The 12479-nt window shown below is 35.9% G+C and overlaps 1 protein-coding gene across 1 annotated transcript in view; it reads right to left on the bottom strand.

The window, feature by feature from the left end:
* Nucleotides 1-1894: 1894 nt before the first annotated feature.
* The window catches only part of LOC149087026 (uncharacterized), a 243732-nt gene continuing 233147 nt past the window's right edge, over nt 1895-12479 (bottom strand). The window contains exons 28-30 of the mRNA XM_089231244.1: nt 10258-10317; nt 9833-9869; nt 1895-7272 (exon numbers count right to left, since the gene is read on the bottom strand). Of these exons, the coding sequence (XP_089087370.1) occupies nt 6242-7272; nt 9833-9869; nt 10258-10317 (1128 nt within the window). The 3' untranslated portion in view covers nt 1895-6241. The remainder of the gene's footprint in view (nt 7273-9832; nt 9870-10257; nt 10318-12479) is intronic.

Here is a 12479-nt window from a genome sequence, read left to right as displayed (position 1 = left end):
AGGACAATTTTTTATCACGGCCATATCCACTAACCTGTCTAGCAGTCATTTCCAGTGGTGACTTTCTTCGGTTATGTGCGAAAATGGGTGAAATAATTTTTCTTTCTTTTGTCGTGTGATCAGACGAACGAGATTATCCGGGGTTTTTAAACTCTTTTACCGTTATCCAATAACTGATTCTTTAATCATTTATCGGAAAAAAAGAAAAACTCAAATTTTGATATCTCGTCGAGTATCCATCTCAATAGAAAGATTTTTTTTAATGTTGTACCGCTGGGGGTCATGAATCCTTTTTTTAACTGTATTATATATATATATATAAAATAGAATTTTCTACTACGTAATAGATTTAAAATTGGGATTTTTATAAGTAAGACCAAGTGATGGCATATATGTTTGAAGGTTGTAAATTTTCAAGAATTTATCTGACTTGAACAGATTTTAGCACATGTACTAATGCTTGAATCATTTTCTGCAACTCGAAGTTTCAATCACGACTAATGGTTAAAGAATCCTTTATTAGACCAGTAAATGGGACCGTTGTCCAATAACTGTGTCTTTATCCATCAGTCATGAATAAAACTTAAAATTGGAAAAAAAAAAAAAAATCAATTATTGTTACCTATCCTGTTAGAAGCCGTAAACATAATGGTAGAACTTTTTCTATCTATTGAAACTGAATTTCACCGAGCTATAAAAAGTTGAAGTTTATGAATTTCAAGTATATTCATGGTCCTGAAATGAATCATTCGGTCCATCTTTAACTGTCCTGGATAAAAAATTCAAATCTGTATTACCTATATAGTTTTAGTGAGATTTCGCATTCAGTGACATACATTTTTAGAAGGTGTTAGGGTGATATTGGGAGAAATAAATTGAACAGTGATCACATTTATTTCTCTCTTTGTGAACTAATTTTGTATTTAATATCTCTCGTTAAAAAAACAGCTTCGATTTTTGATTTAACTCGGTTAGTTTTGGTCGTAAGAGAATGAGTTTTCCTTTGTTTCACACGTCAATGCAAGACACACTGCAAGTAGATATGACATGAAGAAACCCAAGCACAGTGTAAAACATGAAATTTCATTGTATTCTAACCAATATTTTTTTTAAATATGGTTTCCCGGATATTGCAAAAAAATAACTTTCTTTTTGTTTCTCTTTGGTAAATGAAAGTTACCTCTCGGACTAAAGGTGTGAAGACATATGTCAGCAGAAATCTAGATCACCAAACAAGCATAACTCTGACAACATAAAATATATTAGGGTCGCAAAAACAATCGTAATCCTTTATTCCGGCAGTCCCAAATACGTTACAAATTCGCCAGAGGAATTCTTACGAGATGCATGTAAGACTAAGTAGACGACTACTACTAATGCACCTCGGCCATATTCCTCCATGGAATTTCTAACGAATGAGTGTATGTTAAAATGGGCGTTTACATGTTGTGAACCTAACGCTAAACTTGTTTCCTACGAATGCTTGTTATGCGTTCATAAAAAAACGTTTCTAAGGTCGGAATTACACTATATAAGCTTGATAAAATCCCTTTTATCTTTCCCTTTTAGACCAGCCAATAAAGCTCATAGGTTACATTCGAGCAAATGCAACCCATAATCTTAGTGGTTGAATATTTTTAAATTTTATAAAATAACTTTTAGAAAACGTTTATAGTGTAATACCGGTCTAAGAACCAAACTACACATTAGGTTCAATGTAAACAACGGCTAAGAAACATCTGGTTATTAATTAACCATTAGACGACGATAAGTATAAGGACACATTCTGTTATATACCCGTATGCTAATATTGCAAACATGCAGATGAATTTACCGTAAGTAATTACGAAGGAATTGGAAAAAACAAAAAAACTAAATAAATATTAAATGTGCGCCTTTATTTACAAACTCTCATTATAACAACAAAAAAGAACAAAACGCTCTCACAATGTACACACATTTATGTATGTAATATATGATTATATTATGTTCATTCGATAGAACTACACAGAAAACATCATACAAAACATGGATTTTTAATTTTCACATATACAAATAATGTTATCAAAGTTCGTTACTTCAGAAATTTTATTTTGTTAATTTAAATTTCTGTAGATATTTGTGTGTGTGGGGGCGTACTGTCAAGGTAATAACGTCACGTATTTCATCGCAATTTTTATGCGTAAAAATGCTAAGGGTGAAGTTGTGCTTTTTCTTTTCTTCGCAATGAATTCTTTCTATCAAAATTTATTATTTGGAAAAAAAATTGTTATTAATATTCGAGATTTTATGAATTAATTAATTTAGCGAAGCCGAATTTTTCCTTTGTTTATGATACATTTTCTTGTAGTTTTTATAATTTAAGTTTTTTGTACAATCATTAATATTTATATAATATTTCGTTATAATATGTATTGAAAGAGAAGTATAATTAGAGAATTTAGAATTTTTGAGTATTAAATTTTCAAGTCTGGAAAAATCAGTAATTTTCATATTTAATGTATATTAATATACAGGGTGCATAAGTAACAGAGGGGGGTAGGCCATTTTACCGGCGAACCATTGATCCTAGAAGCATACTTCCAATAGGAAAAAAATATCAAATAACGTGTAGTACTCAGATACGTCATTCATGTTGCAAGGGGTTGTATAGTTGTATAGAATATATAAATAGTTAACTTTATACGGACACCCTGTGACCAAGAACCCAATTACAAAGTCGTTACCGTCTTTCTTGATGCCAACTAAGAAAATTCCACATTTCTAAGTGCAATATTCACAGAAATATGGGTATTCAAGCAACGGAGCCGTTTTTCCGTTTTTTAAACTCGAGAATAACTCAGCAAATATTGCACTTAGAAACGTGGAACTTGTTTTTGTTGGCATCAGGAGAGACGGAGCAACAGCTTTGTAACTGGGTTTTTGCTCATACGGAGAGGCTGTATATAAAAAGTTATTTTTTTAATTTCATTAACTATACAACTCCTTGCAACATGAATGACATATCTGAGTACTACACGTTATTTAGGTATTTTTTCTAACTGGAAGTACGCCTCTAAGATCAACGATTCGGCAGTAAAATTCCATATGCCCTTATATCTCTATGCACCCTGTATAAGTTTAATGTTTTTCAATGTGTCTATTCAATGTTATGATATAAGATGTGTTGGTGAATATTGTGCTGGGTTTCAGGTGGTTCATATTTTACTCCGATGGCCAAAGCCGTAGACAGACTTAATATCTAACACGGAGTTATTCAACATTTTTTAGACATTGCGCGTGTTCTTCATTGTTCCACGGGTCAACAAGTCATACAGCGGTATTAAGATGGTATCCGGATCCACAGGGACTTAACGTAATATACAGTGCCGTCTCAATGAATGGGCCAATTGGCTCCGAGTCAAACAGGGCTTTCTAAATAGGATTCATTTCTTATATTTGAATACAAGTTTTCATTAATTCTGTGAAATTATTTCTCTCACCAATTCGAAAAACTAAAAATTTTGATCTACTATTTGTTTTGTTTGTCGTGAAATTATTTATTTCCATGATTCCGAATTTTACGATAAACATGTTGGGATAAATCGAGAAGCTATCCATACTTAGAATATAGACAACCATAAATACATTTTATGAGCATTGTATAATATTTTATCATGTATATATATGTCGTCGTTTATAATTTCATTTTGAAGGGTTATGTAACTCCTCTCATTTGATTCAGCTCCAACAAACCTCTTCCTGCTTCGTAATTTTCTCGAGTCTCATATTTTCTCAGTGATTTTCCTATAGCGGGAGGAGGTGGCAGTTGCCCAGAGCCACCTTACTTTTAGGTACTATGAGGGCTAATTAGTCCGGAGACCTGCAATTTAATACCGATCCGATTCAGAACGACAGGCTTGTTTTTATACTCATCGAGAAGTTGGTGCGCTAACCCCTCGTGGGGTGAACACCCTGCGGTAGCAATTTTTTTTTCTGCGGTCATGTCGCCGTTTTTGTTATACCCCCTGTGTCAGGAAAGTTTACCGACAAGCACGAACCGGGTATCGAATTCGATACGCCTCTAAACATCCTTTGGTACTTTAGGCGAGTATCTTATCGACCTGGGCTACCGCGCGCCATACTTTATACAATGACTAAGATTTTACTAAAACCAATCCGGACCAAATGATTAGATTTCAAAGCTTGACTACAGCTATGGCCATCTGCAGATCGAGAAACAAAAAGTGATGGAGCATCGTAGCCTGTTAAATCGGAATGTATCCGTGGAAAAGAAAGTTTTAAGCATCTGAATGAAATAGTCAACCCTCGGTTTACGAACTAGTCTTGGTTTACGAACACACAAAAAAGAACTGAATCGCGATGGAAGGATGTTTCGGAAGTCTGTGGTCGCGTGGATATTTCTTTTTAATCTGAGAAAAGAGTTATTTCGAGAATTTGATTTCATATCTGAGTAATGTGTTCACTTCCCAAATACGACTTCTATCATCCAATCTGTGATACATGGCTCAGCAGGTCAATTCAAACTTCATGAAACTACACATCAGAGAACTTTTTTCAAAAATTCTTTACAATAGTTTTTTGATGGCATAAAACTAACACTCTCTCAATGACCTCTCAAAACATTAGTTTAATATTTTGCATTGCATATTGCAAATTGCGTATTGCATTTGCTATCATTGATAAAACTTAGCAGGAAATATTTTAAAGAATTTGGCTTCCTATATATATTATGGCCAGATTGTGTTGCGGGCAGAGATTTTGAGAGCTTCCACATTGAAAGACGATATTAATGAAACCAGACATGGCATCGTGCTTCCATTTCGTCCCTCTTCATATATTGCGGTTATTTTTTCAGTAACTTGTTAATAATAGTTACTGTTATTTTTACAATAGTTCATTATTAAAATCATCAAAATATTCATATATAATTTTCAATATTCATAAGCGATGCGCAGGAGCCGCTGTAAAAATTAGCACTAGATATCTTCGGGATTCCAGGAATGGATCTCAATTTATTTTACATTGATTCCTACGGGAAGGATTGTTTCGGTTTTCGGACAATCCAACTTATGATGGGACATCAGGAACGAAATAAGTTCGTAAACTGAGGGTTGACTGTAATTGAAACTTCCAAGTGTACTGTTTACGAAATTTATAGTTTCGAAATTGCATATGCAGTCATTCTTCCAGATAAGAGTGCTGAATTACTTTCCGGGCAGTTCGATGCCAATATCAACGTTTCGGTCAATCTAGGACAGCGTTTCTCAACCTTCCTGAACAGAAGGACCCCAGTTAAATATCTGAAAAAATATTCCACGGACCACTTTTGTCTCGTATTAAGGGGCATTCTGGTATTTTCAGTGTTGTTCCGAATTAATATATGCATTTTTCAAGTTTTTTTCCAGCGATGCTTTTAATGTCTACTGAAATCGTGAATAAACAACATTTTAACATAAATAAAAATGTTCATCTTACGTATTTTTCAGGTACAGCGTTATTTCCCTTCAATTTTTCTGTGATTTTAACTACAATTACGGATTTTGCCGACTCACGGCGACGACAATTGACGACGTCCCGTATTTTACCGTATTTAAGATCCTAGTTCCCCTTATTTTTCTCAAAGGAATATGGTCATCTATTAAGTTGAATTTTTTGTTTCGTCAAATATATTTTCGTTCACTATGATTTGTAGTCTATTTTATAGCCTTTTTATTTTCCCTAACCCCTCATAATTTTTTGCAGTAATTCGCAAATTTGGCATAAGTAGGCCTACATATTTTGGCAACAATCGGATTTAACGAGTTTTCCTTGATGAGGTATTTATGGTAAACCCTTATGTATGAAGGTGTGATTTGTATTTGAACCCAGGGGCGTCGGAAATGTTTAGAAACTGCAGGTGCTAGTCTTGAGATTTATATTGGAAATTACGATTTCTCAATCAATTCTGGGGGTGGTCAGACCTATGCCACAAATCACTGTTTGAACCTATATGGATATCAGTAAAAGTTACAATAGAATGATTTTTTTTTCATTCAGTCATAGAGCTGAATAGCCAAGTCAGCCTGCGGACCACCTATGCGATCGTCGCGGATCATAGGTTGAGAAAAGCTGCTCTAGGATATGACGGTGATTTTAATGTTTGTGTGTGTGTGTGAGGAGTGTAAAATAGATTTACATTTGAGGAGTGAGCAATGCGAATTTCGTTCCGAATCAGCGTTTGGCGTACTTTGAGCGCGAGTCATACAGCGGTGATGCTCCAGCCTTTCTTAGAAGCCTGGCTGGCAGATTCGATTTCGGCCGACTGTTTCAGTTTCTCTTTCTCGAGGTTCGGTACTTTTGGTGTTGGGACGTTTATACCGGTTGGAGTGTGCATTATACCTTTCCCGATGTGAGACTTCTTCAGCATCGTGTGCAGTGGCTTCTTGCTGTCGGTTTGGCTAACCGTTTCTTCCACCTTGTCGAATTTGTCGTCTCCTATCATGGACTGGATCGGTGGACACGGGGGAGTGGACTGAAGCGCCGGTTTCTGGTCGTCGCTGTCACTCTCGGGTCTCTCGAGATTCTCGGTCCGCGACAGAACGTCCAGCGTGCACAACGAAGAACTGTGCTGGTCCGGAGGCCTGAAAGTGCTGCAGACTGTTCTTTCGCGCGGAGCTGCAGGGATGTAGGCACTTCTTGGCAGCGTAGCACAATTCGAGGCGGATGCTAATCCCACAGAAGGCGCTGCGGATGGATCAGTTTGTTGGTTTGTGGTTTCGAGCAGATCGGGGGCCGATCCGTGATGATTCAGTCCATGCTCGTCGTCGTCATCGTCGTCCCCTTCTTTGCCTACTTCACATAATCTAGTCGTGCTGCTTTTAGGGCTTCCTTCAAGCTGCTGCAATTCGAACGGCGGAGGGAAACCGTTCTCTCCTTCTCCTCCGATGTCTTCTTTGAGCCTTTGCGTTGACATTTTCGTGTTGCTTTCGGTCGGAAGACTAGGAAGATGATGACGGTAACTACCCGCTTCGACCTTCGTCTTTTCGTTCGGACGAGACCCATTCGACGTTGCTGCTGGGGTCTGATGCACGGTGAAGTCTTTAACCACGCAAGATGGTACCTGTTTCTGCACCTCGACTAACATCTGTTCTGTGGTCACCGCCGTGTCGCCGAAGAGGGTCGGATGACACGTCACTATTCTCAAATGCTCACCGTTCAAATCTGGTTCCGAAGGTTTCGACATTTTGCTAGATGGATATCCTTCTCCGACAATTTTTGGTTTCAGGAAACCTATAATGAAAAAAAAAATTGCGAAATTGCACAAAATAGCCAAGTTGCTGGTTAACAACCAACATGGTGTCCCAAAAAATTCGTAAATAGTTTAGAAGTTCATGAAAACTGAAGGAATTGGCACTTTTGAATGAGGTTTATGATAAAGTTATTCTCAGGGAAAAATATTAATATTATTATTTTTTTTTTGGTACAGAAAAAAAAAATTTTCAAAGTTTCGTCGTCATAAAGTGAAATGTGAGAAAATCACAGAATTCCTTCACATAACCTTACTTCAATACCTTCTGTGTACAAAGCGGGCGATTCTTGGCTCAGGTAAAACTTCACCAATGGCGTTTTATTCCGCAAATTCAATATCCCAATGAAAACCTTATGCAAACTCCAATAATAGAAAAATTCAGAAATGAGCCGATAATCAACCTGCACCTAATAATAATACCCTTCATAACATCTGCACCTAATACTAACACCCTGCGTTGTATAGGATTCCGATTTGCATATTTCCAGTGATTTGCTTTCGTGTAGCGCCAACAATCGACAAAAGTTCGAAATGAATTCGTTTTCTATACCAAAAAAAGGGGAGAGAAAACGTCTTTGTGAGAACAATTTCTTCGCAGAAACCGCATTCACACAAATAAACCAATTCCTTTATTTTTTTTGAAATTTCACACTATTTACGAACTTATAGAACATCCTGCATATCACAATCAAACAAAATTCGGTTTTACAAAATCAAAATTCAGCTGAAATGTTTTTCTAAGTTTATGGTATAAAAAGGGTTTAATTTTTTTTCTCCAGCAGTTTGAACATTTCTGTAATTAAGAAAAACACTCATAACGAGAAATATTTCTCCATATATATATATTTTTTAAACACCATTTTCAGTGGAACACCTCTCCTTCAATGCCTATTAATGGAGACCAGTAAACTGTCAGTATTCGCGGTTCCATGAGTGTCTCCTATCACTAGGTCCCGGTTCAACAGTAGTATAAAACTACAAATGTAAGTGAAACGCTTATATGACAATACTCAAGGGACCGGAGAAACCTATCGTTATAAAGGAACATCATTATAGATGAAATAAATTAACGTCTTCTTTCTTTCTCTTTTAAACCGAGCACAACTCAGATCTATCACCCTCTATGGGCAATTTACTACCTAGTGAGTTGTGCCGGAAGTATAACTGTGTGTGCATAACAGTCTGAATGCGTATGTAGTGTTGTTTGATTTTTCAGTGTTGCCATCTACTGTATATTTCAGAAGTGAAGTGAGTGATGTGTTATGATTGAATTACATTTGTACTGTTTGTAGATCTGTTGCTCTCTGTGTCGAGACTTTTTAAAAGGGGAGATCGGCTTGCATTCGCGCCTTGAAGTTGGGAACCACAGAAAACCAACTTCAGCCACCCACCACTGTGGCGACGGTGAGTTCGAACCAGGGACCTTGCGACGCGAGTCCGTCACTATCACCACTCGACCACCATAGCGGCTGTATATATATATATATATTAACGTCATTAACACATGAAAAGTGCATCAGGACATGAGTAATATCGTTATATATACGGGTTTATCATTGTAAAGGGTATCGGTATACATGACTTTCAATGCATTAATGCATATCACGATTACATCTCGAATTCATATGGTTTATTTACTGAAACAGGTATATCCAAATAGCTTCTAAATATTTTTCTTTCAAACAAATCACAGGTGATTTGAAGCATTAGCATGAGCAAATATTTCACTTATTACGATTTGCCACGTTTATGGGATCGTCACGTGAAGCCAAAGAAATTTCTCTTCATTTTATCTATTACTAGATCCGTAAAGTGTTCTTATGAAAGAGCAGAACTTGCTGATAAGCCCACGCTACTATGCTTTTCTCGCTTGAATCAATACCTTTGTCTGTGACTAGAAATAGAGTAAAAGCAGCTCAGAACTACAAATATCAGATTCAAAACGTGAATATTGTTTCGGCACGTGTGGGGGCCGTTTTCAAGAGGAAAATATACCAATTCACAAACACGATCCTTGCACCAGTTAGAAAACGGGGTCAGAATCAGCAGCATCCACGAGAACAGAAACGATCGAAAAGGTTCGAAATCTAGAATCGAACCTACGTTGCTTTCGAACCATTCCCATCCTATTTTCATGACACAAAAGAACGTTACCACGTTTTCCCAATTTCAACAAGAACGTTGTTATCCTATTTACATAGCTGCGAAATGCGTTTAACAATTTCTAAAATGATTCGAAATTTCTATCATCATTGGAAAAGCTCCGATCTACAATACAAGCATTCGCAATTCCTACATTTTAGCCAACATTCTAAAAACCTATCATTCCTTTTCTTTACAAGCATAGAATTCAAAATCGAACCAAAAAAAAAAAAGAAGACTTCATTTTCTTATTCGAACATATCTGTAGCATCTTTCTTCTTGGTGAAAAAATATTTTTCTTATCTTAACAATCGAAGAAACTCGGTTAAATAATAACAAAAGGAATTCATATATATACATTTTAGAAAAATTATATTCGAATACGAAACGTTCACCAACCTTCATACGAAGTTCCTTGATGATGCAGAGCAAGTTCCTTATGAGAATAAGAAGGAGAAAAATCCAATTAAATTCATCGTTTAATAATATCAAAAAAATATCTTTATTAATCTGATACTGAATGAGTGACACCGAAGAAAAAAAAAAATTCCAGCAATTCATGTGGATTCCATTTCCTATTTCTATTCAATTCCAAATCATACAAAGAGAGAAGAGAAAATAGAAACATTTACAGCGAATTCTTTAATTATTTCTCTCAAATCTCATTCCATTTCTTTATATATTTTCTTAATATTTAAAATAGCAAAATCATCCTTATAAAGTATTTCATGACGTTGCGGCGCATTCGCTTTTAAATCCTTTCTCCATCGGATTTCCATTTCATTTTGTTTTGGAAATGGCCAAAAAGAATTATATAAATTTACCTCTTTCATTTCGTCTTTTTCATCCTGTATCGAACTTCCAGATGAGCACAGAAAATTTACCTGCAGATTCAAAATAAATAAATAAATAAAATGAAGGAAAAATATATATATATACACATAAGATATTGGAAGAAAAATCTAATAACTGTTTCGAGACTGCAGATCTGTTATTTTCAAGATAAGAAAAAAAAAATGAGGATTTTCTAGGTATATTGCATGGATATTCTTCCTTTCTTCTGATCGCACTAAATTTCTTACGGATTTAAGAATAGCAGTGAAGAAGGAAAAAAAAGAATCACAGAATTTTTTTCCTGAGATTGGTATTCTTATATTTCCTAAGTTTTCTAGATTTTCAGGTTTTAAGTCTTTCCACTCTCTCTCTCTCTGTCTTCAATAATGTTGCTAAGAGAAAACATTTTATACAAAAAAATATATGAAGAAAGGAAATATTTTGTATCATAAATTCGATCTGTCGTTGGTATGGTATTAGGGATTCATATCGCTCGGTGGAAAAAAAAAAGTTTTGTGGAGATATTGTCAGTTTGAGTTTGGTATTGAACTGAGTTGTGACTGTCAGAGGTGCTTCATATGATGTATTGATAACGTCACCAGGACTTTGATTTACCGTCGTGCATTTTTCTTTTAAGTGCTGTGTTTGGATTTTGCTTTAAATGAAGATTGAATGTCTGCGTGATTTCCTATGAGGATTGTGAGTTTTTTACTGGGGCACTACCTTGGAACATGCTTATTTTTTGAAATCCCAAGCGCGGTCTCCAGCCCTTATGTGCCACTGGGCGCACGTGCAATTTTTCTCCCTTGTCATTGGGTTCAGCTATACATTTTTAGTCAAATGGCTTGTATTTTACATCGACTTGATAGCTGTCTTCATAGGGAGAAACGGTTTTTTTTTTCAAATATTGTATTAACATTTATTTTGTTTTTTGATGCACTTTGTGTTTCTTATGCAAAGTGGAAGGGTAGCCAGGTGTATGCTCCTTGATTTCGTATGCAGGGTCACTAGGAAAGAATCATGCGATTTTAATATGATTCTGCACTTGATATCGACCACTGTAAAAATTGTTTATAACACGTACCCCCTCCTAATATTCATATATATTACTTATCATTGTCTGTTTTCAATTTTTAAGAAATATAAAATTTTGAAATCGGATGATTCTCTTTTAATCACCCTATAAATGTATTACCTTTATATATTGATTATTAAACAAGTAGAATTCGATAAGATAACATTGTATGATAAATAGTAATTAGCTTAGCTGAGCAAAGACATTTTTTAGTCGGTATATATTTAAAAAAATTAATTTCTTATTTTCACGCTTTTAATTTTGGAAAGTCTCTCGCGACCCCTCCCCTAGTGCCACGACCCACACTTAGGGGAACCACTGATAGATACCATATACGCTCAACCCATGACCCGCGGGAAAATTGTGGCCCTTAGGTTCATCTGATATGGACCGCGAACTCAAACCAAATCAATGGAGTAGCCCGCACTCTTAAGGTTGAATTGAAACCCTTGATTTAGCTTAATAAGAATGTCTTCGAATTTCAGAACATAATTTTTCTGTTTAATATTAGTTTGTAGACATTCAATTTGGGCAATATGAACAGTAATGCACGGACTTTTAAATGAGTATTACATATAAAATAAACATATTAAATGAGTTATAATCAGATTTGTCTTTAAAAAGCTCTCCGTAGGTAGGACCGCAACTAGATCTTAGTCAGCCAGGGAAGCACGTATTCTGATGCCCCCTTGTAATGTTAAAGGTGAAGTTAAAGGGTGAAATTTAAACCCCCCCCCCCGGTTCAGCGCTGCGGCACCAGGCCCGCCTTCTCTGCTCCCAGTTGCGGCTCTGGTCGCAATCCATAGGACAAGAAACTCTAGCTATTAATGGATTTGAACGATCATGTAGGAAGTCCCTGAAACAAGTTTGGATCATGGCCTCAAGAATCCCTGACTGTAAGTGAATTTCTACGACTCGTTTCAGAAGCCCCGTGACGACCCATAGGTTGAGATACCCTGGCGTAGTTATGTTCAAGCCTATGCCAGTTTTTCCTGTGTTTAGAAATCTAACAATGAAATATGAAGTTTCATTGTTGAATCTTTTAGAACGAATATCATAAACAATGTAAAAATTACATTGTTTTTGATTGGAAACATGATGTTTTTGGTTTGCTTCATTCTTATCCATCCCCCTCTG

The sequence above is a fragment of the Pholcus phalangioides genome, unplaced genomic scaffold (assembly GCF_987345545.1).
Source record: "Pholcus phalangioides strain wild (caught in Gottingen) unplaced genomic scaffold, Ppha-v1.0 ptg000004l_1, whole genome shotgun sequence".
NCBI classification, from domain to species: Eukaryota; Metazoa; Arthropoda; class Arachnida; order Araneae; family Pholcidae; genus Pholcus; species Pholcus phalangioides.
The sequence above is the reverse complement of the archived record's forward strand: the minus strand, read 5'-3'. Positions and strand labels throughout refer to the sequence as shown.